This window comes from Papilio xuthus, unplaced genomic scaffold (assembly GCF_000836235.2).
Source record: "Papilio xuthus unplaced genomic scaffold, Pxut_1.1 DF826923.1, whole genome shotgun sequence".
Taxonomy (NCBI): Eukaryota; Metazoa; Arthropoda; class Insecta; order Lepidoptera; family Papilionidae; genus Papilio; species Papilio xuthus.
Genome location: NW_013531726.1, coordinates 6,089,930 through 6,115,378, shown reverse-complemented (window position 1 = coordinate 6,115,378; position 25,449 = coordinate 6,089,930). Strand labels below are relative to the sequence as shown.

Here is a 25,449-nt window from a genome sequence, read left to right as displayed (position 1 = left end):
CGTTTGTAAATATTCTACAGGCGTTCCAACCCGCGCGTTCACAAACATGCATAAAACATTTACTATCAACCCTTACATCGTATATCGCAATTTAAAAGCTTTACCTTATTTTTCATGATAACATTTTTGTAGCTTTTAGGTATGAAGACGACAGCCTCACGACTAATCAATAAGTATAGTCAAAATTAAGAAAGATTGAATGATTCTCTTTTATGTACATAATTATTACAATTAACAGAAAGATAAATACTGTCCATAATAAAAACAATAACAAAATATTCTTTATAAATAAGACAATTGAAAATTGTGCTCAGCATCGCTTCGGGTAATCCAGATGACCGCTTTCTCATTAGCCACCTTATAACGTAAAAAAACAAACTAGATTTAAAAAAAAATTATCGTCCTTAGAACATTACAGACTTAATCTTAAAGCAATTAAGGTTACTGTACTAAGTAAAAGGTCCGTATAAAAGGAAGAATTATGTTGACCGCTGCACAAAGCGGTTAGGGTTGTGATTACCCAGGGCTGCGCGAGACGCTCCTTAATTAAGGAAACAATAAGAGCTCCGCTCCTCACTAGGGTTGCCAACGTAAATAACCAACCTTTTTACTGTTTAAAATTGGTAAATTAGCTCTAGTTTTAAAACTAAACATGTTTTTGTTGCGAAAAAATATACTATAGAGTAACTTATATTTACGCTTCTTTACCTTTAATATTTTTGAACTATTTCAATGTAAAGAAAAATAAATAATTCCTTTTCATAACATTCATGATTATATTTTCATTTTTTTTTTAAACATGATCAAAAAACTACTAATGTCTGACCTCTGGTGCGCTTTTACCGAATAACTAAAATGCTTGGTACGTTTAAGTAAGCGTTGCATAAGTATTCCCCGATTTTAATTGCTAAGGTAAAATGATTCACAACAAACTGCTGAATTTAAAACACAAACTAGACATGGAGGTTTTCACCTCACATCACCAGAGAGAAGTCTAAAGGATCCTAAAAACATCAGTTGATTAAGACGATCTCTAAATTACTTTCAAGAAATAGCAATAAGTTTTTAATAGTGTACAAAGTTTGCCAGATACAATTAGGCGGACGAAAGCGGAACATACGTCAATACAATATAACGGATAAATAATTCAAACTGGCAACACCGCCGCATCGCTACAATATTCATACTCTGTAACGCTGCACGAGAAATTTCAGTATAATATCCCTAGTATAAAAGGCCACTGTGCTTTCAAGGTTTAACTTGTTTGACGAACTGTTCATTACGTTTAAAATATAGAATATAACAATACAACGAGAGGATTAATTAAAATTTAGACGTGAAAATAAGCTTAGAGTATCGTAGTTCGACTTTTCAGATCACTAATTTTATCGATAATCTTTTTTTTTATATCATAAGGTGGCAAACGAGCGAGCGGCCACCTGAAATCGCTTATATAGCGAAGTGACCGTTGCCAATAGACATACGCAATTGCATATGCGTTGATTACCTTTAATCGACAGAGAAGAGGATGCACCGAAAGAAAATATATTCCCTTTACATGCATCCTCTCATCCGGAAAGTCCACTTCCACTTCCCATCCTTTCCTTATAAGAAAAAAGGTGGGAAGGGAAAGAGGACTAAATTAGACCTCCGGGACGCACACTCATCAGACGAAACACGGAATTGCTTCCACTTCACGCCTGTCTTCTGTTAAAATCGTCGTCAAAAATAAACAACTAATAACAATATACGTATATTATATAATAATGTTACTAGCGGTCGCGCGCGACTCCGTCCGCGCAGAATTAAAAATAAAATAGTAGCCTCTGTGTTCTTCCAGACTATTTTATATATGTATGCAAAATTTCATCAAGATCTGTTCAGCCGTTCTGGAGATACCTTCAAACATACATCCATCCATCAAAACATTCGCATTTTTATATAAGTAAGAATTAAAATTCCTGTACAAGTTGATTTTATAGAGAAATGTTTAATTAAAGTTAATCTCCCACTGTTCCGGAATTTAATTAACGTTCCACAGCCGCGTTTTTATACCAATCATCTGTATAATATAGGATTAATATCTTTTTATTTAGAGTCAGTTTCCACTGTGGACACAATTGTATTGATAATGTTCTGTCAATTTTCATATTCATTGCATTACACGTCTTTTTCAATATAAATGAGAAAGAAAAAAGGAAAAAGGCTTAAGCAAAGGATTTAAAGTCGAAGTGACACGGTAATCATTAAATAAATGCAAATCGATTTTTTTTAAGAACAAAAATAAAATTTAATGTTTCCGTCATAAGAAAGTTGATTTCCCTCGTCGCTTTTTAGTCTGTGGTTTAGAATACTTGTCACGAAATAAGAATAAAATGAAAAGAAAACCCTTTATTTTGCAAGAATTATATAATATATTTCTTGTACTAAATCTTGTTATCAAAATTCTCCGACATACATGAAACATTCTTTCAACTTAATCTCCGCAGAAACGTGTACCAAAGCGATGTGAAAACAACTCAAATTTAAAAAAAACACGAAGTACGTGCTAAGGATATATTCCGTGAAACATGTCGCAAATACAAGGGAAGGCAAAGAAACTAAGTAAAATTTATTCGAATTTACTGAATTAAACGGATGTTTTTTTTCCTACCCAATTCTCTGTCATGATGTAACTAACAGTACTACTTAAGTAATGACTTATGATACACTCGCTTTTACCCCCGACTCCGACTCCATTGAATTAAAAAACTTAATTACTAGCATATGTGTACCTATATCAAATTTCTGAGAAATCCATTGAGTAGTTCTGAGGATACTTTCTAACAAAGATCCATCCAAAATACACAAAGAACAAAACCCATTATTATATGGCATACCGTATCAAGCTGCATCAACTTCAAATGTTTCTTTTGGAGACTAGACATATATTAGCTGCTAGAGAAATTATTTTCAAAAAGAAAGAGAAAAGGGTTTAGGAGATATTTGATAAATCAAAAAATAAACTAGATATAACATTAGTAAGAAGTAAGATATTCGCGGAAATTAAGAGTTTCTGATTCAGAGTTAACAAACCTCCTTAGTTTACCTTTTCGTAATTACTTTAAATGATAATTAAAACAAAATAAAAACACTCATAGTCTAGCGTACTTATAAAATAAACTGTAACCCGACAGTTGCAGTGGGGCAGGAATACAAGAGCTCTCCGCGTCCCGGCAAAAGGCTTTCACAGCGTGCACAAGTGCACATTTTTCTTCAATTCCTTCACAAATGCTTTGTTTTATTGCAACCTTAAAATTTAACATAATTACTGTGAGCTGTTTTAATTTTAACACAATTTTGTTGGACAACAAGATTGACATTTTTTCTTGCTTATTTTAAAATCAAAACGGCTCTTCTGACTAATAATCTGACCATAATATAGCAAAAAAGTGTTCAAGATTTTAACTTTGTAATGACCTTTTCGATGCGAAGTCTTTAAATAAAATACCTACAAAGATTCAATACGGACCTCGAAAAGTTACTGGTTGTAAAGATATAACCGTAAAGGAGTTTTAACATCACCAAAAAAAGAAAAGAAAATGGGATTTTTTTCGAAATAGCGTTTCGGCTGTGAAAATCCACTTCGTCATTAAAATCGTTATCGTATCGTTTCAAAGTTTGTTTCCAATCAGTTTGGCACAAGTCACGTTGGATTGTGGCGTTTTTTTATTGGCAAAATCCTCTGCCAAATGTCAGCCAAGCTGTTTTTAGTGATCCTGAACGTAGCCGTGGATATTTTTCTACCCTAACTTAGAAGTGACTAAATTAATAATGACTTTAATTAATTCGTTAACGACAAATTGTCAATTATTATATTTTCTATCATATTTCGGTGAAGGAAAACATCGTGATGTAACCTGCACATGTCTGAGAAGAAATTCGAAGATATGTGTGAAGTCAACCAACCTGCACTTGACCAGCGTGGTTGACTATGGCCTAATCACCCTTAACTTAGGGTAGGCTTCGAGCCCCTCAGTGGGGATGTATAGTGAGCTGATGATGATAGTATGATTTTGGTAAAATAAACGTTTTTATTACAAATTTAACTGCAGTTTTACTGAAACACGTAAAGTTACATAAGTTAATACGCAATATTTAATACTAACCTACTTTTTCGGTTTCGAATTGGCCGTATAAATAAGGAAGTGGAGGGCTTTTAACGTGCGCCGGTACACTTCGGGTCACGAAAAACTGACATCCAGTTGGCCAGTTCCATTTAAATGCTAATGCATTCGAACGGAAGAAAGTAGCTTGTTAATAAATATAACATTCACAAGGGGCAGAGATTTTTATAAAGATATGAAAAAGTAAATTTATTTATGATAAAAAGAAACAAAATGTGGGGCAGATTGTTTGGATAACGTAGAAAATGTATAAATGGACTTTTCAGTGTAAAAACCGATAATATAGCCTTAGTCAAGAACAAAATTAAAAGGCAATTGAGCTTATACTAAATTCTTGTCTTAATCTTCAATTTAAATCAATAGGAAGATGTTATCGTCTATCAGTGTTGGATTATCTAGCTTATTTTACGTTATAAATGCGAATGTTTAGATATATAGATGGATGTTTGTTACAAATTATCGCCAGAACGGTTGAATAGATCTCGCTGAAATTTGTCATAGATGTAGAACATAGCCTTGAAGAAAACATGGGCTACGAATTAAGTTTTCGTTTAATTCCGCGCAGACGGCGTCGTATGCGACGGCTAGTTGTCTATAAATTTTAATACACGCGTATTTATAAAGGCGAAAGTTTGGATGGATGGATGGATGTTTAAAAAAAACACACACATATGGAACATAGTGTGGAAGAACACACAGGCTACTAAATATGTTTTTTTAATTCCGCAAGAACAGAGTCGTGGCCGTTAGTACCTACATATATACAAATTATATTAGATTTTTTAGAACGTTATAATTAGAATTAATTCAAGAAAGGATTCATCCATTGTTTTTTTTATAGTAGGTGATGGCTAGCAAGGAAGAGGCCATATAATATTGTCAAAATAAAAAAAATGCATCGATTTTGTTAGCCAATGTCTAACAGATAAGAAACTGGTGTGTGGAAAAGTATTTAGAAAATTATTATATGAAAAATGTGTTGTTTTGTTTACACTTTTACATTTAATTTCCTTTGCTGACACACCTGTGAAGAAACATATTGTTATGTTTACTTTTTACAAAGAAAATATAAAGATACTATACGTTTTTGTACTTGCATTTCTGCTATGGAACAACACGTTAGGTTCAGGTATAACTAAACTCACAGTGGAATTATAATGGTTCTTAACCAATGGTTAACAAAAAGTATTTTGCACCTCGTAAAGTTGTAAGTACATAAATCCTAAGGGAAGGAGGAAAAGAGACAGCTGCAGTAAGAACAGCGCCTCTGCATTTGCGCTGATACTCTTTTACTACATTCCGCACAGCTGATAGATATTTATGTTGTACAGATTTTATATAGAAGCTAGAATTAATTAGCCCAACATAGTAAAAATAAATAATTGAGATTTACCTAAAAATAAATCGTTCAATTATTGTTATATATTTAAAGTATACTAAAAACTTAGATTTTAACAATAAAAAATTTTCAAACTTACAATATTCTTAATTTAATGATTTGTTTTATCCTTAATAGTAAATATTGGGTTGATTCTAATAATATACATCCCTTATTGGTTAAATATCCAACCATATTGCACACCTCTATTGCAGTTTTTATCACTTCTCGTGTCGTGAGAAGATCGGAAACTTAATATAAAGCAAATCAATAAAAAATTGATTTCACCTTCCACTCATTCCCTTAACCAGTTTATATAATGTTAGACTTTGTTGATTCGTGTTATCAGACCCGACACTCGCGCCCTCTACGACGTCTTACCACGCCCACACGAACGGATGCTGCATGGACCACTCACACATCTTAAACTTTAATGTTTGCTTTAATAATTTAAGATATCTTTATTGAGAACTGAACTTACCCCGCGTCAGCGTAGTCCCAATTTGGGCGCCATTTATCGCGAGGTGGAAGCGCGATTTGCCAGAGCGGTACAGCCCTACAATTGCGGTAGCGGTCGGCGCGCGACTGACGCAAAAATACGCGTGCGTGACAGTTCCTGACGCCTGCGCGGGTACTTGCAATTTGTTTTGCACGGAGTCTTATCGCACCCTTAGTGAACGAAATGAGATTAAGCTCGAGTATGGATGCGACACTCACTGCGGGGCATTACAATGAACGTGGGGATCCCGAAACATTTCTGGCATTTATTGGATTAGCCCGTCGAATTGTCGTAAACCGGAGCTTTATATGAACTAGGCAAGAAAGTAGTGTAATAAAGCAATTCTTTACAAACAATGGAAAATTGCAATCATTTATTATTTTTATTTTAATTTCAATCATCAACGGTCTTTGAAAGTAAAATGATTCTAATGTCTTTGCACCGCAAAGGTGTATTATCTTATAATAATAACCAATGCTTAAGATTGCGTAATATTACACAAAATGACTTTGTAAATAACTACTTGATTAGTACGTATGCAATTGTGCCATTTCCCTATTCCCAGCAACTTAAGACAGTCCAAGAAATTGCAAATGCATCTTTACAATTCTTACTGACTGACTATATAATTATTTCCTGTTTGAATCCAAACATATATTTAAAAATAAAAAGCATTAGTTCCATATGTGTTAAGGTGGTTAAAGTAATAAAATATCCTCCACCTCTACACACCTTTTGATAAAAATCGATTTTCTGTATTCTGTATTTCAATACATACTGGCAATAAACAATCTATGTGTCATCATTTTTTTAAATATTGCAACATTGTTCCATCTTTTTTCGAGAATCAAATAAGTGTGACGAGCGAAATTTTGTGATTTTTTGAGTTAAATAAACCAAAATATGTCTACACTTGCTGCACCTTTATCCGTTGCCGGGACTAGATTCTCGGGGGCACCGGTCCGAACTCAAAATGGTAAATTTTATCGCTATAAAACTCACATGAGGTTGAACCCGGTAGATCACATGCACTGCCTCATATGGTCTTAAAAGTACAAATATTTTCCGGAAATAAAAGAATTTAACTATTATTTTAGTCTTAAATTTACCATCATGATAGAAATGATGCATGTGTAACTTAATATTTAACTATTTGTTATTTATATTTTAAACGCGATATGAATAACCTCTTTGTTGAAATTTCATGCTATTTTGAATACATTGTAAACATTTTAGTACCCTAGAATGTAATTTAAATCTAAATAAAATCTATTTGTTAAGTCATTATTATCAATATCTTTCACATTTTTTTCTAAAACCAATTTGATTAACAAAACATGCCTTCGATTTAAACATTAAATTTCCAATCTTATATCAATCCATCCTTTCAGTGATGGCAGCTGCTGCTATAGCCAACATTGTAAAGAGTTCACTGGGCCCTGTAGGACTGGACAAGATGTTGGTGGATGATATTGGAGATGTTACTGTAACAAATGATGGTGCTACTATTTTAAAGTAAGTGAATTTATAGATTGTATTGTGGTCCACATATCAATTATGAAGAAAGGCTTATACATATAAGTTAAACAATGTTGGTTTAGTTTTCTGTCAATTTTCAACACTTAAAGTTGTCAAAATATTATTATAAAGTAATTTATATAACTAGTCATAAGTATAATGACAATATCATATTTTATTTGTTGAAAAATAGCACTAATATTAACACTAAGTACAGCCATCTAGCCTTGTGAGTTTACTGCGACAATTATATCAGCACATAAGTGTTAATAACAGTATACAAAATTTCTAGAATGCTGGAGGTTGAGCATCCAGCGGCGAAAGTGTTGGTGGAATTGGCTCAGCTACAGGACGAAGAAGTTGGAGATGGCACCACCACTGTTGTCATAATTGCTGCTGAATTGCTCAAGGTATTATTATTATGTATAACTAAAGCTTACTTAAATAATTTAAAATAAATGTATACACTTTTTTTTTTAATTTATTTAACAATACAATTTTGAATACAAATAAACATATATTTAACGCTAAATAAACCTCATTGGTTTGGTACAAGCGTTAAGGTCTTCCGGACAAAAATATTTTATAAATTATTACTTAATGTATTCCAAGCTACATCTACTACTATTATGTGTGTAAGCTATGTTTATATAAGCTAAGGTGACAAAGCATTGAGTGAATATATTTTGTAACAAAACTAAGCTTGCTATCTTTATATATATAATTCTTCTGTGAGTGTGTATGTCACTGAACTTCTCTCAAACGACTGGACCGATTTTGATGAAATTTTTTGTGTGTGTTCAAGGGGATCTGGGAATGGTTTAGATTCACAATTTTGTCCGCTGGACAATGTTTTTTAAATTAATTTTTAATTTATTAGTAGTTGTTGATTTTGGAATGTTTTACATTGGATCCGACAGACGGCGCTACAATCGCAGTGTCAAATTTTAAATAATATTTGAATTTTAATTTTAGCTTATTAAAAAAAGTTTGAAATTTTCAAATTAAAGACGTGTAGACAGGACAATGTCTGTCGGGTCCGCTAGTATTATCTAAATGTAAAATATATGATCAAATGAATTGTAAATTCTTATTAAGGAAATGAAGAAATCAACAAAGATGTTTTTATAAGCATTTGTTGATGTTTTATTTCAGAATGCAGATGAATTAGTAAAGAACAAGATCCATCCTACCAGTGTGATCTCCGGCTACAGGCTGGCTTGCAAGGAGGCTGTTAAGTACATTCAGGACAACCTGACTGTCAGTGTGGAATCACTTGGTCGTGCTTCCATTGTCAATGTTGCCAAAACTACAATGTCTTCAAAGCTTATTGGAGCGTATCCTTTTTTAAATTGTTCTATTTGAATTAATATGCACAGTTGTGTACCAGGAATGTGTCAAATAGAATTGAACTAAGTCTTTTCCGTAAAACAAGTACTAAAATGATAATCTCTTACTTTTATTTATTTTGATATTAAAACTTCCTTATTAAAGTAATACTGGCTGGTAAATAATCTACCTACAAATGAAAGTAGTTTCTTCTACTTTAGATTTCAATTATTTCTTTGGACTTTGTCTAATATTAATTTGTCATAATACAAATTACACAGACAAATTGTATCCTAAGTCAAAATATTCCTTAACACTTTAAATAGTGATGCAGATTTCTTCTCTGAGATGGTTGTTGATGCAGCAATGGCGATTAAGACAACAGATGCCAAAGGCAATGCAATCTACCCAATCAAAGCTGTGAATGTCCTCAAAGCGCACGGTCGGAGCGCGCGGGAGAGTGTTCTTGTGAAAGGTTACGCTCTCAACTGTACCGTTGCCTCACAGGCTATGCCTAAGAAGATTGTTAACGCTAAGATTGCTTGCCTTGATTTCTCTTTACAGAAGACTAAGATGAAGCTTGGTGTTCAGGTATGTTTTCATCTTTAGGAAGTCTACTGTTTATTAATTACACACATACTATACCATTACCCTTTTTTTCATATGAAAGTAAATTAACTAGGCAAGTTAACTTTGGATTTAATGTTTAACTTTATAATTTCTTAACAGTATGTGCAATCAATCTCTTGATTTGTATCCAAATGTTGATTTAAACCCATTTAATAATGAAAATGTGTACTATACATAGATTTTGTCTATATCTTGGCGGCTCGGAACATCAGGAGTTGCTAAACATAATGATTTGTCTATTAGGGGGTAAAGAAATGAGAGAGAGCATACTGCACAGCGCGCAAATGACCTTGACAGATATTTGATGTGACACTAATCACAAAGCATTAAATCCTCAGGTACTGGTCACAGACCCTGAAAAATTAGACGCGATCCGTGCCCGCGAGTTAGACATCACAAAAGAGCGTTTGAACAAGATCTTAAGCACAGGAGTTAACGTCATCCTCTGTACTGGTGGTATTGATGACCTTTGCCTCAAGTACTTTGTGGAGGCTGGAGCTATGGGAGTGAGACGTTGTAAGAAGTCTGATTTGAAGAGAATCGCCAAAGCTACCGGCGCTGCCTATCTTACCTCATTAACTAATATGGAAGGTGAGATAGTTTGGATTTCTAAGGCAGTTTAGTTACTAAGGCAGGTAGTTGTTCAGATGACCTAGGATTTTTGACGCCCAAATTATAATGACGAATTAAGTGGTTTCAAAAACAGTTTTGATTTTCCAAATTATATTCAACATAAACAGCTTAAATTTGTCCACTGCTGGACGGAGGCCTTCCCCATCAATTACCACAATGCCTGATCCTGTGCCGCCCGCATCCAGTGCACTATATTAATAAATTTTATTCCCATATTATGTTAAACTTATTATCAAATTTCTTTTATTTCTGTGAATTGTATTTCTGCCTATTTCAACGACAGAGTAACATTTTCTTAATCTCAAAGGTCATTTTTTTAGGTGAAGAAGTATTTGAGCCGAGCATGATTGGTGAAGCTGCTGAAGTGGTTCAGGAGGAAATATGTGATGACCAGCTCATTCTTATCAAGGGGTAAGTTGCACAAGAACAACATAACACAACCATAACTCATAAAGAGGATTAGGCAAAGACTATGGACTTCTATTTGGTGAGGTCCTGACACACCTGTCTCACTTTCTACATTTATACATCTACCACCACCACCATTACAAGTTAAACTAATGGTTAAATTATTCTGTTTCAGTCCAGCAAGTCGCACAGCAGCTTCGATCATCCTCCGCGGCCCCACAGACGCGTACTGCGATGAGATGGAGCGCTCAGCTCATGACGCGTTATGTGCGGTGCGTCGTGTGCTTGAGTCGGGCCGTGTGCTGGCCGGCGGCGGTGCAGTTGATGCTGCACTCTCTATATATCTGGACAACTTTGCGACCACACTTGTGAGTAGACACTTTAACCCTTTCACTGCTGCGGGTTACTGGTACTCTGACATTAAACCCACGACTATATAGCCTATTATGTGACGCAGGTTAATTGTAAAATTATTTTTTTCAAACACCATATGTAAACTAATAGATTGAGACATATAAATTATGTAAAGATTTTCAGACATTCAAATTCCCAAAAATGAATTTACAATGACAATACAATGTAAAGACTGACCTATAATTTAAATATTTATTAACTGCAGAGTTCTCGTGAGCAACTGGCTATCGCAGCTTTCGCGCAGTCGCTACTGGTCATCCCCAAGACGTTGGCGGTGAACGCGGCGCGCGATGCCACAGACCTCGTTGCCAAGCTTAGAGCGTACCACAACTCCTCTCAAACAAAGGTAACATTATATATCTCTATCTATAGAAACTAATTACTGGAAAATCTGTCAATGAATTCAACTGCAATGACATTTGTCAAACAATACATAGTCTTTTTTATAACCAACTAGCTGTAGCTTGCGACTCCGTTAGCACGGAATTAAAAAAACATTATATAAACTATGTGTTCTTTTAGACTATGTTTTACATCCATGCCAAATTTCATTGAGATCCATGCAGTTATGAAGATACCTTCTAACAAACATCCATCAATAGATTCAAACATTCGCATTTATAATATTAGTATGATAGTTACTTTAAAATTCTTTTAAACAGGTCGAGCACGCAAACTTGAAGTATGTAGGCCTGGACTTAACAGAGGGCACACTCCGTGACAACTTAGCAGCCGGAGTAATAGAGCCTGCGATATCTAAGGTCAAATCTCTTAAATTCGCAACCGAAGCGGCCATTACGATCCTACGTATCGATGACCTGATCAAATTGGACCCAGAACAGAAGGGTAAGAGTTACGAAGACGCTTGTAATGCCGGGGAGCTGGATTAAATGGTGACCAGTCTAAGTTGGCCTGTGTTTGTTCGGAATGAACTCTTTCATTTAGTGCTTAACGCTTTTCTTACAGTGAATTTTAGTTCTTTTGTATTGTTAAAACACACGCACGTCACAAATTTCATATATTTTTGTACAAAAAGTTTGATGTTAAAAAAACTTCCATAGTCTATGTGCATACTTTATGGTTCTGTGACAGAACATTTGTCTATGGTTTTAAGAGACAATTGTACTGAGGTTTTAATAATATTAAAATTGTGTCTTATTACTCAAGGTGAATTTAAGTTTTCTGGTAAACTGGATACTATTTTCTTTCTATTCTTGCTGTTTTGTATGTTAAATATATGTTTGTATTGTGAGTTTCTTGAAATGTAAAAGTACTTTGAAGTTCTATTTCTCCATAAATAATGTAAGAAGCTCCATGCATTTACTTTATTATTGTTGTCAATGATATAACAAACATGTTAACAAAAAAAAACTAACAACTATTATTTAAAGAAATATAACTTCGAAAGAAACTGTTCTCAAAGCCTGAAATAAAATAAAATATTACATTTGCGCCCTTAACCTATGAATATACGGTTAATATTTGATCAATAGGTATGGTATACTTACCCTGAGGGTCTAAAACCTACATTAAGTTTAGGGGTGTCTAGGCCTCAGTCAACTACGCTGCCAGTTTGAAAAGAAACAATGGAGAGATTAAAAAAATATTAGTAATTTTTGCAAACATTTTTAACATGCATTACATCCACCGTCATTCAATCACCCCTTTGTAACACATTTCATAACTGATTCCAGGAAATGATAGAGAAGATTACTAACCAGAGGAAAATATGGAAAAGAATTGATGTTACAACTTTTAAAGCTCGGTGTTAGACTATTTAGACATTTTAATAATAGAATTAGGATATATGTAATGCCATCCATTTACGTTATAATTCACACCAGTGATAATTTTTTTTTCGTCTAATCTGTCTGAGGATAAGTAAAACATGAGAAATCAATGAAAAGTAATTTGGGCTATGAGAACAAATCAGGCAGTATTTTATTTCGTAATAAAAGTTTTAATTTTTAAAATGTAAAGACGAATTGTTAAGGAGTAAAATTCCACTTGAGAAGTTATAAATTATTGTAACCCTTAGGTTTCTTTGCTTTTAACATAAAATACTAGACTGTATTGTAACTCGCTAGGACGCTGTGCCGTCGATATTGATAATAAAATAAACTATAATACTAAACACTGTTTTTTTTTATTCTATAAATATCTAAATATTTTCGGGTAATTTTGTCACCTCGTGACACCGCAATCAGAACCAGTATTGCAAGTTGTGTAGTTTTTTTTGTAACAAATGCAACTAACGTGACCAGTTTGTCTATTTTCAACAATCTAGTCTCTTTGTGTACTTAAGAGGAAATTAGGATGAGAAAATGCTTTGATATTATTCATTTTTTTTATTCAAAATTCATTGTTATAAGCATTCGATTTGACAGTTTTAAATTTAATCTTCTTTGCCTTTGCTATAAACCAGAAAGTATTTATAAGTTAAAATTTTTATTTGAAATGAAAATTGAATAAGGGGCGAGAGCGAATGATAGTAAGTAAAATAGTTAATTAATTCACTGCATTAATTATTATGCATGAGAATTTTCCTTTTTTCTCACAAACTACAAAATATTTTACTAAAGTTATAACGATAAAATAAGTGTAAAGTCAATAATTTTTTACAATCATTTCAGTTGAGATTTAAGTGTTTTTGTACTACTAATCTACATTTCCGGACAGAAGTTTCAATTATCAGCTGATAACAAATGTCAAAATATAGGTTCGTTATCATTTGTTATGAGTTCCCTTTAGCGCATTGAGTAAAACCAAAATAATTAACATGCTTTTAATTTTAAGTAACAGAATACATTATTTTACAAAGATAAGACCTTCAAGAGTCTACAATGCTGCTTTATCCACTGCTGTGACTACTAAGGTATGTAAATATTGCTAATTAGAACATTATCTCCTTAACTTAGGTTGTATAACAGCACAATAAACTTATTTTTGCTATCATAGCTTATCTATTTCATATATTTACACTTTTTTTATCAAGTTTCTGTTTTGCTTTTTTTTTATAGGCGTCAGTGTTCAGAGTTGTAAATTTTTAAAGTACTTCGTTTGTAATTTCAGGAAGAAAAAGTTAAAGTAGGCAATTATAATATAAATTATGTCAAAGTGGGAAATGGTCCACACCATGTATTCTGTATGCCGGGTGCACTGGGAACTATATGGTCTGATTTTAAGCCGCAACTTGAAGGACTGAATAGAGATAAGTTTACAATATTAGCATGGGACCCTGTGGGCTATGGGAAAAGTAGACCCCCGGAAAAAGAGTTTACTCCTGATTTTTATGAAAAAGATGCAGATGTTGCTGCGGAGCTTCTTAAGGTTTGATTATTTACTTTAAGTTGCTTATTCTTTCATAATAAAGTGCAGACATGTATGTAAACCCATTTTGTATTTGTTGTTAACAGAAACTGAAAATACCAAAGTTCTCGATACTGGGATGGAGTGATGGAGGCATAAGTGGTATGATCCTAGCTGCCAAATACCCCAGTGTAGTTAATAAGCTTGTGATATGGGGAAGCAATTCATTTATGTTGCCGAATGAGGTTGAAGCATTAAAAAGTTAGTATTTATTTCATTATCCAATTTTAATCCTTTTTTCTAATATCCTTTGTGGTCAGCAAACATCCTGCATAATTTCTGATTCAAAGAGTGTCATTATTTAGCAAAAGATCTTAACCTATAATTTGGTAAAAATGAAGAGATAAATATCTTCATCTATCAAGAAATCATGCTTTTATTAAATGCCAATGAAATATTTCAATAAATACTCTGAATTAAAAAACATAATTTGTCATTAGAAATAAGAGATGTCAAAACATGGTCAGCCAAGATGCGTGAACCAATGATAGAAGCTTACGGGGAAGAAAAGTTTGCTCAGTACTGGGCGAGATGGGTGGATGGTATGGTGGAGATAGCTCAAGCTCAAAATGGCAACATTTGCAATGAGATTGTAAAGGACATTAGCTGCCCAACATTCATACTGCATGGGGAAAAGGATCCTCTGGTTGATAATGTACATGTTTCACATCTGCATACACATATAGAAGGATCCAGGTATGTTTTGCTTACTATTGTGTCTTCAATTTATGTTTTTCTAATGGTGAATCACCAAGTAACACTTGTGTCACATCAGTATTGCAGCCCCTCTCATTTTCTGCGAAATAAATAGAGATAGCAATAGTTTTGATGTACAAATGTCACATCATTTGAAACTCATAGTAATATTTTTAATAAATTATCTGTAGGAAACTTGAACAATTAATGTGGGAAATTAATACATATCTTATTTAATATAAACCAAAATACAAAAGAAGATATTTATATTTTTAACATTGAGTGTGAATCTAGTTTGATGCTCTTTTTTTGTCAATTGTACTATTTCATATTACCGTGACTTCTAGAATGTGTATGGAATTTTTTTGTTACATGTGAAAAAATATTGTGAGGAATACTTAGCAAAATTTTCGCTCCTTTTTTTCAGAATACATTTATACCCCGACGGAAAACATAATATTCACATACGTTACGCCGAAGATTTTAATAAAAAGATTCAAGAATTTTTACTATTACCTAACTGACTGTGACATTGAATTTATTGTAATTTTAAGAGGTTGAGTGATAACTTTTATTTATATTTACTTATTGTGTGTATTCTTTCAAATAATTTTGGACAAACCTTGGTTTACTTTGTTTTTAAGGTCAAGCTCTTAGTTGGTACTGCCAGAACATTCACATAATTATCTTTTTCTACATCAAAGTTGTTTTTATATTAATTTTTGACCTTTAAATAAGTGGAATTTTGTAATAGTCTTAATAACGGTTATTGTAAATCGAGAAAAAAAACAAAAAGTATACATCTATTGTATGGGTTAAACAAAAAAAAAATCAACAAAATTCCCATGTTTTATTTTTCATTTACTTCTTATAAGCATGTTTCATTTTTAGAATAAAACAATTTACATTCGATAACACATAATTTAAGTGAAGTGACTCGTTTATATCATACTGTACAAGTTACAACTCGTCTGAGGATATCCACAAACTTGCCTCTATCACGATGCTCGCGGCTGTTTTGTTCGCTTTAAATCACTGACCCCTATAAATGGATAGGCGATTGCTTGGAAAGAACAGCTTTTATTTCATTCCGATTTAAACGCGCCTGTTGATGTTACTTAACTGTTAATTCTAATCCACTACCAACGCCAAAATGGCGACAATCAAATAGGCACAAAATACTACATTTTATAACAAATCCATTTATAGAGGTAAGTGGCTTTAAATACATGTCACTAATCGCGCTACATATAAACAATTTTAAGGTTAGTTTAAAACAAAATATTTCCAAGGAATCCAACTAGAATTCTATTGCATGATTTGTATCCTAATAAAACAACCAAACTAATATCAAAATTCAACAAAAGAGATTTCAAGTTAATAAATATCTATTGCACTCTACAAGTTGTAAAAATGTAATCAAATCTGAATATTAATAATTGTAAAATGTTTTATAGAAAATGTTAAGGCACACATATGAGCTTACATCCCGCAGATACATGGAAGCACTTTGAAATCACATCACATACAGCAATTCCAAAAAATACAACTGTTAATGACTTTCATAAGTTACGTTTTACAATTATATAAACAAACACACATAAGCGACCTAACTCGATAAATACATAAGAAAATATAGTGACGTATCATTCACTACTTTGCATGATTGTTCTTATCTCATAAATAATTTCTCTAGTTACAAAAATAGTATACAGTGAACTGAACGCGAGACGACGCGCTCTTAAAGCACCATAGTAACCCAGGCTGTGTCCTACTGTGTCCATCCATTACATATATTACAATAAAATAAGATTACTCTTACAAAATACATAACGATACCATATTACAACATTATCACCGGGATTATTAACAATACGGCTTTAAGATTAAAAAAAAAATTAAATACGTTACATTCGTTATGTTTACAAAAAAAAAATCCTAGTGTAATATAGAGAGTCAAAGGCACACACTTTGTAAAAAAAAATCCTACAAGTTAGTCTCAGTGTCTCTTTTTGCACTGTCGGCACGGCTCACACGTATACAGGGCCCTGGTTGTCATCGTCCAGGTTTATCTTGTTCGTGTAACCGTCATCGAAGAATCTTCGGAAGGTGAATTCGAAGAAGCCATGAAAGGTCTTGCCATTATCTAGAAGCTCACTGTCCGACTTATTCGAGTCTGAACTGCCAGAGTTCCGAAGCTTATCGGGATCTATGGGGTCAAAGTTTGATGTGTCAGTGGGGTACTCGATTCTCGGGATGTAGGGCGCGACTTGCTTTCTTAAACCCTTCTCGAAATCAATGCTCTTGAGGAAGGGATGATGTTTAACCTCGTTGGCGTCCTTCCCGAGTCTCGTGTCCTGACCGGAGCACAGTTGTAAGATGAGGTCTTTACTTTCTCGCGACAGGTTTGCCGCGTCCGGTATATGCAGTGTGCTCTCCCAATTTATTACCTGGAATAACGCAATAATAGGTTTATAACTAATTGAACACTGTCTTCGTGGTAAATCATATTTTTTAAGTAGGTAAAAAAGACATAAAACTTGTCGAAAAAGTATGTAACACACCTTTAACTGCGTCTCAGCGGGTGTAGACGCGAGGAAAGGCGGTGATCCGACAAGCATTTCGTAGAGTATGACGCCGACCGACCACCAGTCACAGAGCTGCGTGTACCCAGTGCGCTGGAGCACCTCGGGGGCTATGTAATTTGGTGTGCCGACCAGCGAGTGAGCGAGGCAGCGCTGGTGCTCTCGCTTGCGCCGCCTCTCCAAAGGCTTCAGCTGGTGACATCTACACTCCCCCATTGCACCCCACTCACCGTCTACTGGATCCATGGAATCCTGCCGACCATGATCTGTAAAGCATAAGAAATTTGTGATTTTCAAAAACCTTACTGATTGAACTATTGGAATTAACAGTGAATATAGAAAGGTAAAAGCAGATTAACTCACCATTTCTTTGATAGTATTTTGAATTATGCGTCCATCTGAAGCCTGTGCATAGACCAAAATCAGTCAACTTAATATGACCGTCTCGATCTATTAAAATATTATCGGGTTTGATATCCCTGTGAATGAAGCCCATTTTATGGACACTCTCCACTGCGCAGGTTAACTCAGCTATGTAAAACCTCGCCAAGTTCTCTTCAAATATTCCCAACTTTATCAACAAGGACATTAGATCACCACCAGGGATATAGTCCATGACGAAGTATAGATTGTCCTTGTCCTGAAAACTGTAATACAGTTTGACGACCCACTCGTTGTCTGCCTCTGCAAGGATGTCCCTCTCGGCTTTAACGTGCGCTACTTGGTTGCGCTTGAGCACATCCGCTTTACGCAGAGTTTTCATGGCATATAGATGACTAGTATCAATCTTCCTTACGAGCGTCACCTCCCCGAACGCGCCCACGCCTATCGGCTTTATCTTTGTGAACATCGACTTGTCCATTTTGGCTCGCTTCAGTCGTATGTAATTGGACTCCTTCTGGGACAGCATCTTCCGCATCTGACACTGTGCCTCCGCACTGAGCCCTATCTTCGTCATCTCCTTTTCCAGCTGCATCCGACGGTACGTTCTCTGTTTGTACGATTTGAGAATATTTTCGACGTGCTGCTCCATGAAAAATTTGAATGCCTGAGGTGAATAATTTCTCACTTTGCAATCCCTTCTTTCGTCCTCTTTTTCTTTACTGATATGTTTCCGTTCAGGTATAGGCGATTGATGTCTGACTTTGTCACCGGAGCACTTGTCGGAGCTCGAAGGGGCGCTTTCTTTTAATAAATTACAATTTTGGTTGAAACACTTGATTTCCATGGGGACCTGGGACGTTTCGCCTTTCATATCGCAGTTGTTCGGATATTTTTTGTGCAAAGGAGAATGATGCGAGTTGACCGTCGTCGTATTGTCATTCTGGTTACCGTATGGTGGCGGAGGGATCGGATGCATACCTCTTTGGACGGCCAAGGCCTGCATGGTGATAGCATAACTCGGAGGTTCAGTGGTGGGGACGGTGGGCGTGGTCGCCGTCGGAATAACGGGCGGGGTCGTTCCTGGCGACGAGGGCTTGGGCGCCAGCGGATAGCTCGGCGGCGTCTGTGCTTGCTGCTTCTGTTGGATGGAGCTAGCATAAGACGGCGGCGGAGGTTGGACGACGGAGCTGGCGACCGGCGGTGGGGCTACAGGTGCGATGGCAGTTTGCAGAATTGGTTTTTGGACTTGTGTACTTTTTACAGATTGCATAATGATAGGAGGCTGGACCGCCTGTCTCGCCGTCCACGGCTGAATGGGCGTAGGGCGAGTCATGCCGGACGACGAGCCCGTCGATTGCGTGACGGTAATGGGACTCGGCGACCCCGCGGACGTGCCTCCCGAGTAGATCCCCGACGAGGGACTTTTCCTGTAGTCTTGCGACTGGGTGGGGCTCTGTCGGTTCTGCATGGAGACAGAGTAGGACGGAGGCGGAGGGACGCCTGACAGGGGGTAAGGAGGTGGGAGTTCCGCGCCGGTCGAGCCGGGCTGGTATATGCTTAGCGCTTGTATTTGTTGACTTAGTTGCTGTTGTACTTGAGGTCCATTCTGAACTATCATAGGTTGTCGCGCCGGCGGCGTGGGCGCCCCGGAAGCGACGGGGCTGGTGCCTCTCGCGGGCGGCAGGGGCGGCGCCGGCGACATCCGCTTCATAAGCTGCTGCACGGAGGGCGGCACGGGCGGCGTAGAGGGACATCTCGGCGGCGGCGGAGGCGGGGGCTCGGAGAAACCAGACGGAGAGTACTGTCTACTCAACTTCTCGTGAGGCAGCGGCGGTGCGTCCGACTGCCGGGGACTGTCCGACCTCGAGCTTCCGGCGCCAGAATCGAGCGCGGGACTTCCTCTATGGAGATTAAGCTCCCTCTCTAAACTTGGCTTTCTTATTAGCTTAGTACTAAAGTTGCTGGACTTCAGCACACCATTGAGAGGTTCCTGTTGTTTAGACAAATAGTCGAGAGCTGCGTCAAAACGACCTCCCGCATATTTAAGTGCCTTGACAGCAGGATCCTGAAAACAATTGCAAATTATAAAATAAAAAGTTACTAATCCTATAGACAAAGATAGAGACTATTTAGTTGGAGGCTTATCTTTAGCAGCACATGTTTTCAATATTTCACAATGATAATCATGTTTATATACATTGTAGAAGGCATATGGGTTTAAATTCAATGAACTTGTTTATAATCAGCTTGCCTTTATAGTAGTGTCTGTAAAGATAAGTTTATAAACAACTACAAATTACAAATCTATGTTATGTCTATGTAGATAATAAAAATAAAACATTTTGCCAAACCCTATTATTAGGGATGGTGAACTAATGACATGCAACACAATATTTTAGTTATGACAATGATGAAAATTCATTTTGCACTATGAAAAAAACTTATGTAGGTATTATAGGGCAAGTGATCCCTAACCTAAGGAATGTTCCCAATAATCACATAGTAAAAACTATTTGGCTGAACATTTATGACACATTAAATGTTCCTTTAGAAAATTGGTAAATAGATAAAGGTTGACCACCCCTGCACTGCCCAAATAATAGGCTGCATTTAATATCAATACATTAACTTTTTTTGGATTCAGCAATTTTATTGTTCAATTATTGAAATCAAACACTGCCAGTCAGTATTTTTTTATAAAATTAAATGAGATTGTATTCAAATTATGTTAGAAAATACTTATTCTTACCTCTTCATATCCAAGTGCAATTAATTGATTTAGAGATTGTGGCAGCACATTCAGATCCTTTTCCAGCCCATTACCAGATGATGAACTAAAGCCAGAGCTGACTCCGGAGCTCACTGTACTTGCTGCCGAGGAACCAGGTGGTTCAGAATTTCCAATATTAGCAAATGGGAGCAAGGAGTTGCGTATTTCGGCGAGCGCCTTCTGGTGGTACCCGGAGGAGCGCGTGGCCGTCTTGCCGGGCGCCGGCGGGTTCATGGCGCAGCGCCCGAGCGCCGAGCTTTCATCCCACCCCTCCCATCACATAAGCACACCCCGCCAGCTGCACTTATCAGCTGTTACAACTCGCATTTGTGGTTTTATCGTGTATTCTTCTTGAAAATGTTTTGTCACCAGCAAAACGAAAGTCACTCACTTTTAAGTTCTATTATTGCTTGTAAAACTTTGTATTGTTCGAATTTTATTAGAATTTCACAACTGGACCACTGAAAATAAAACACAGACACATTTAAAACTTGAATTTGTTGCTGGTTGTGTTACTAAAATCTTGGACTAATTTGTATTAAATGTCAAAAACTGTTTATTTTGAAGTAAACAAAATAACATAATACTTTATAAATTCTTATTTATTGGCAATTCGTTAAATTAAAATTATAACAAGATAGAATTTAAATCAAAAATTAGAGACAGCAATAGCAAAGCAAAAGAATGCTCAACACGAATCAAATCTGTCATAGGAGCTGTGGAATGCCAAAATTAGAGTCGGCTTTGTTACATATACAATATGAGAAAAGGGCTGAATGAAAGGTATAGAAGGAGTCAAACAAGTTACTTGATATTCCTTTACTCTCTGCAAATCCAAAGGAGAATCTCAGACGTCATAATCTTGTAAAATAAAAATGATAGTCGAGTGCTCTCACATTACCGATGACATCGTTCTTCCACAACACAATTTAGTATTACAAAATCAACGCTCGTGCATACACAAAATAACAGCCACCGGGACGTGTTTTCGTAGAAATATTGCGATATATTTAATGATTTACGAAAACAAAGGACTCTAAAACACAGACATGCAAGTTGGCAAACCATACAAAGCGACCATTTTGAAGAATTACCACATTCTTTAGTGTGTTCGTAAAAGCTACGCCAAACTGACGTTTACGATTCGTATTTTGTGTTATTTTGAAAGATGCATTTGTTGCAAAGATACATGTTTTAATAATTAACCATCATAGTTGTTCTCAAGTGAACTAAATATATAAATTTAGATGGTAAAGAATTAAGTGTAGTAACCAACACTGAATTGTTCAAAACATAAAATAGGTTTCTGAGATACTCTAAAATAATTCAATGATTATGTGTAATGACTATTGACCCCTCAAGATGAAAAATGCGCTGCAAGACCTGCAAGACCCTTAATTTTTCTCCGAGAAAAAATTATGATTAATTTTTCCAGAAAAAAATCGTTTTTTCGGTTATTTCGATGATGGACAACCCTATTCAAAAGTGTCATTTTATCACTGAAATTAAATGTCACTGTCATTCAGCGATTGATTTTGATTTCATGATAAAATTGCGTTATTTTTGGTTCACTATTTCATGGTTTCTTATTTATTAATGTTTATCAAACCTAGTATTATTAAAGACGCGCTTCAATAACTTTGTAAAACACTAATAGATTAGGCAGTGAGTTAACATGATCGTGAATTTAAATTACTGGATATCACTATTTTTGTTTTTGCCCCGATTTGTAACACCCGAAGATGGCACAATATATGAATATAATCCTGATAATTTTAGAGGGCAAATCGAAGATATGGATGGCAATTTTATAATGTTTTATGCTCCATGGTAAGTATAAATTATAGACTTTAATGTTTTCATCTCTTGTAGACTAGTTATAATTACAAATCTCATTCAAAAATTTCCAGGTGTCGTCATTGCACCGAGTTTCAGCCGATTTGGGTAGAACTAGCCGAACTTATAAATACAAAGGATTCCAAATTTGCTATAGCCCAAGTAGATTGCACACTGCATCCGAAACTTTGCCAAGAAACTGATATTACAGGTGGTTTTGGCTTTTTAATTTTAAATTTTAAGTATCATTAAATTACAAAGTATTCTTGATATTTTGCTGCCTATATGATATTGAATTATTTTAAAACTGCTTTGATGTACTGTGTATCTTTTAAATATGATATCTATGTTTCTTTTTTAGGTTATCCAACTTTACTGTACTTCCATAAGAATTCTTTCTCTCCCGTTGAATACAAGGGTACCAGAGACTTACCATCCTTAACTTTGTTCCTTAGTGAAGTGTTTGCTATGAAATCTGGGGTATGCATTGTTTAAAATATTTATGAACACTATCAATGCTCCTATAATGTTATATTAAAGTGAACTTTTAATGAGATCTTGTCGCTGATTGTGAGAAAAAATTATATGATTGTAATTTATAGGTCAAGGAGGCAGATAAAAGCAATGAAGTGAAGATATACAGTGGTATGGCTTACCTGACAGACCAAAATATTGAGAAATTTGTTTCTAAAGGGCAACATTTTGTTATGTTCTATATGCCATGGTGCAAAACATCACAGGTAAGTGCAAAAGATAAAACTAAGATTTTATTAATTAAGAAAAATAAGAAATACATCTTTACACATTTCATGGTACTGAAATTTTAAGACGAACTTGTGAACTGTGGGTTTCTAAGACCAAAATTTCCATTTAAAACCAAATATCACTTTCATTATCTGTGACAAACCGAGATAATAATATATTTTTTTTAACAAATATTTTGGACTTTGAAACTCATGGTGAATGTTTATTATTTGTTACAGCGGTTGGCACCGGTATGGGCAGAGCTAGCGGTGCATTACGCTCACAGTGAATACATACAGATAGGCAAAGTAAACTGCCTGGACAATGAGATTACTTGCAAGAGCTTTGATATCAAACAATACCCACACCTTTTGTGGATCTTCAATGGAAGAATTGTAAGTGTTTTTAAATGTTTTATTTCATAACTAAGGGGGCAAACAAGCAGCGGGAACACCGAGGTGTTCAACAACGCCCATGGACATCACCATGTTTTTCCTGTTTGACACTCTTGCTGAAACTAATAGTCAATTAGTAAGTTATTTACAATAATAACAAAGGTTACATCCACTTTGAAATATGTTTCAAACATGTATAATCCTAGATAACTGTGCAATTACTTACAATGTCAATTTTTTTTTTTAAGATGGGTGTTTCAGAAGTGGATACATTAGAAAAGCTCAAGGCTTATGTGGATAGAATGATGCTGGCTGAAAATCACGATCCTGATAAGTTTATGAAGAAAAAGAAAACATTACCAGTTGCCAGGATAACTGAGGAGACATTTGAAACATTCTTGGAAAAGGATTTAGTCTTTGTGAACTTTTTTGCACCATGGTATGTAAAGGATACATTGTCTGCTTATAAAGATTTTTCTCAAGCCTTTCAACATTAATACTGGCTGGTTTTCACGTCCAGCACTTTCTAGCCATCTTACAAAATCATAAGTTCATCTGTGGGCAGTAGTCCATGCTATGATCTAAATATAGCTGGTAATGAAAGTATTTTTTGTCATGCTTTTTTAGAAAATCTATTCATAATCAGTGTAAGAATATTCGTACTAATGTATTTTTTTTATTTCAGGTGCGCACACTGTATGCAACTTAATCCTTTATGGTTGAAGCTTGGTGAAAAGTTTCAGAACGAAAGCCGCGTGTTAATCGCCGACATCGATTGCGTAAGGTCGAAAAATATTTGTGAAATGGAAAAGGTCAGTATTGTTTGTGTTCACTATTTATATTGCTTAATATTATAAAAATGCGAATGTTTGGATGGATGTTTGTTTTAAGATATCTCCAGAACGACTTAATGGATCTCTGTGCTAGATATAGATTTAAAAGTCTGGAAAAACATATAGGCTAGTAATTATTTTTTTTAATTTGTGCAGATGACAGCTATTTAAAATAAAGATTTAAAAAACTGATTTAAGTCTTTTGTGAATTTCATATATTATTTGATCACCCTTAACTCAGCGTAGGCTCTGAGCCCCTCGGTGTGGACGTATAGTAAGCTGATGATTATGATTTGATTGTAATTAATCAAATTATATTTTATGAGGAGAGAACATTGTAATTAATATTTTTCTTCTATCACAGATAAGTGGGCTACCAACTCTAATTTTATATAAACATAAAAAAATTGTCAGCATAGAAAACGGCAGCAAGCCACTTGAGAATCTTGTCAACATGATCAAAGAGCATTTAGATGAGGAATTGACAAATGAAAATGAAAGTAAATTAAAAGATGAAGAAAATATTTTAACCAAAGACGAATTATGATTGTGATTATTATAAATAAGTAGATAAATAAATAATTTATTACACTACTACGTATTTTTTTTAATACGTAGTCTTAGATTCATGAGTTTATATTTCAGTCATTGTAAAATTTAATTACCAACAAAATGCATTCCAGTTTGGGTTTACATTGATCCAGTTGTAATCCAGCGCTGGAATCATGTAAACTGGGCATTACATCAAAAACAGGCATATAATAAAATAAATAGATATTAAAAGACATTTTGAGCTATGACTGTTTATTACACTACATACACCAATATAATTCTGTAATTTTTTAATACGAAATAATTTAGT

General features: G+C 35.1%; 5 protein-coding genes across 11 annotated transcripts in view; 3 read left to right on the top strand and 2 right to left on the bottom strand.

The window, feature by feature from the left end:
* LOC106122637 (tolloid-like protein 1) overlaps nucleotides 1–6,122 on the bottom strand; it is a 41,988-nt gene extending 35,866 nt beyond the window's left edge. For both annotated transcript variants that reach the window (XM_013318729.1, XM_013318730.1), the window contains exon 1: nucleotides 6,026–6,122. The gene's annotated coding sequence lies outside the window, so the exon portion shown is untranslated. The remainder of the gene's footprint in view (nucleotides 1–6,025) is intronic.
* Nucleotides 6,123–6,852: 730 nt separating this feature from the next.
* CCT1 (chaperonin containing TCP1 subunit 1) lies at nucleotides 6,853–13,111 on the top strand. 2 transcript variants are annotated; one of them, XM_013318591.1, is made up of 11 exons: nucleotides 6,853–7,019; nucleotides 7,435–7,558; nucleotides 7,854–7,971; nucleotides 8,717–8,898; nucleotides 9,217–9,481; nucleotides 9,859–10,111; nucleotides 10,474–10,564; nucleotides 10,737–10,929; nucleotides 11,181–11,321; nucleotides 11,638–11,821; nucleotides 12,670–13,111. In XM_013318591.1, exons 1-11 carry the CDS (start codon nucleotides 6,947–6,949, stop codon nucleotides 12,690–12,692), a joined length of 1,647 nt encoding a protein of 548 aa, XP_013174045.1. In that variant the 5' UTR covers nucleotides 6,853–6,946; the 3' UTR covers nucleotides 12,693–13,111. The 2 variants fall into 2 exon arrangements, with proteins under 2 accessions (XP_013174045.1, XP_013174044.1); XM_013318590.1 differs by having other exon boundaries at nucleotides 11,638–13,111.
* A 277-nt stretch (nucleotides 13,112–13,388) lies between these two features.
* Nucleotides 13,389–15,829, top strand: LOC106122510 (uncharacterized). Of its 3 annotated transcripts, none has more exons than XM_013318510.1 (7): nucleotides 13,389–13,466; nucleotides 13,609–13,694; nucleotides 13,778–13,850; nucleotides 14,048–14,305; nucleotides 14,392–14,545; nucleotides 14,785–15,040; nucleotides 15,468–15,829. In XM_013318510.1, exons 2-7 carry the CDS (start codon nucleotides 13,681–13,683, stop codon nucleotides 15,562–15,564), a joined length of 852 nt encoding a protein of 283 aa, XP_013173964.1. In that variant the 5' UTR covers nucleotides 13,389–13,466; nucleotides 13,609–13,680; the 3' UTR covers nucleotides 15,565–15,829. The 3 variants fall into 3 exon arrangements, with proteins under 3 accessions (XP_013173964.1, XP_013173962.1, XP_013173961.1); XM_013318508.1 differs by having other exon boundaries at nucleotides 13,772–13,850; XM_013318507.1 differs by lacking the exons at nucleotides 13,389–13,466; nucleotides 13,609–13,694 and having other exon boundaries at nucleotides 13,701–13,850.
* Nucleotides 15,830–15,876: 47 nt separating this feature from the next.
* On the bottom strand, nucleotides 15,877–21,891 carry wts (serine/threonine-protein kinase warts). Of its 3 annotated transcripts, none has more exons than XM_013318504.1 (5): nucleotides 21,588–21,891; nucleotides 20,759–21,240; nucleotides 17,989–20,074; nucleotides 17,605–17,891; nucleotides 15,877–17,490 (listed from the first exon to the last, which is right to left on the bottom strand). In XM_013318504.1, exons 2-5 carry the CDS (start codon nucleotides 21,011–21,013, stop codon nucleotides 17,071–17,073), a joined length of 3,048 nt encoding a protein of 1,015 aa, XP_013173958.1. In that variant the 5' UTR covers nucleotides 21,014–21,240; nucleotides 21,588–21,891; the 3' UTR covers nucleotides 15,877–17,070. The 3 variants fall into 3 exon arrangements, with proteins under 3 accessions (XP_013173958.1, XP_013173959.1, XP_013173960.1); XM_013318505.1 differs by having other exon boundaries at nucleotides 21,676–21,891; XM_013318506.1 differs by having other exon boundaries at nucleotides 21,681–21,891.
* Nucleotides 21,892–22,310: 419 nt separating this feature from the next.
* On the top strand, nucleotides 22,311–25,139 carry LOC106122370 (thioredoxin domain-containing protein 5). Its single transcript, XM_013318312.1, has 8 exons — nucleotides 22,311–22,609; nucleotides 22,690–22,826; nucleotides 22,977–23,095; nucleotides 23,218–23,355; nucleotides 23,599–23,754; nucleotides 24,003–24,193; nucleotides 24,440–24,566; nucleotides 24,952–25,139. The coding sequence occupies exons 1-8, from the start codon at nucleotides 22,455–22,457 to the stop codon at nucleotides 25,132–25,134; spliced, it is 1,206 nt and encodes a 401-aa protein (XP_013173766.1). The 5' UTR covers nucleotides 22,311–22,454; the 3' UTR covers nucleotides 25,135–25,139.
* Nucleotides 25,140–25,449: the final 310 nt, after the last annotated feature.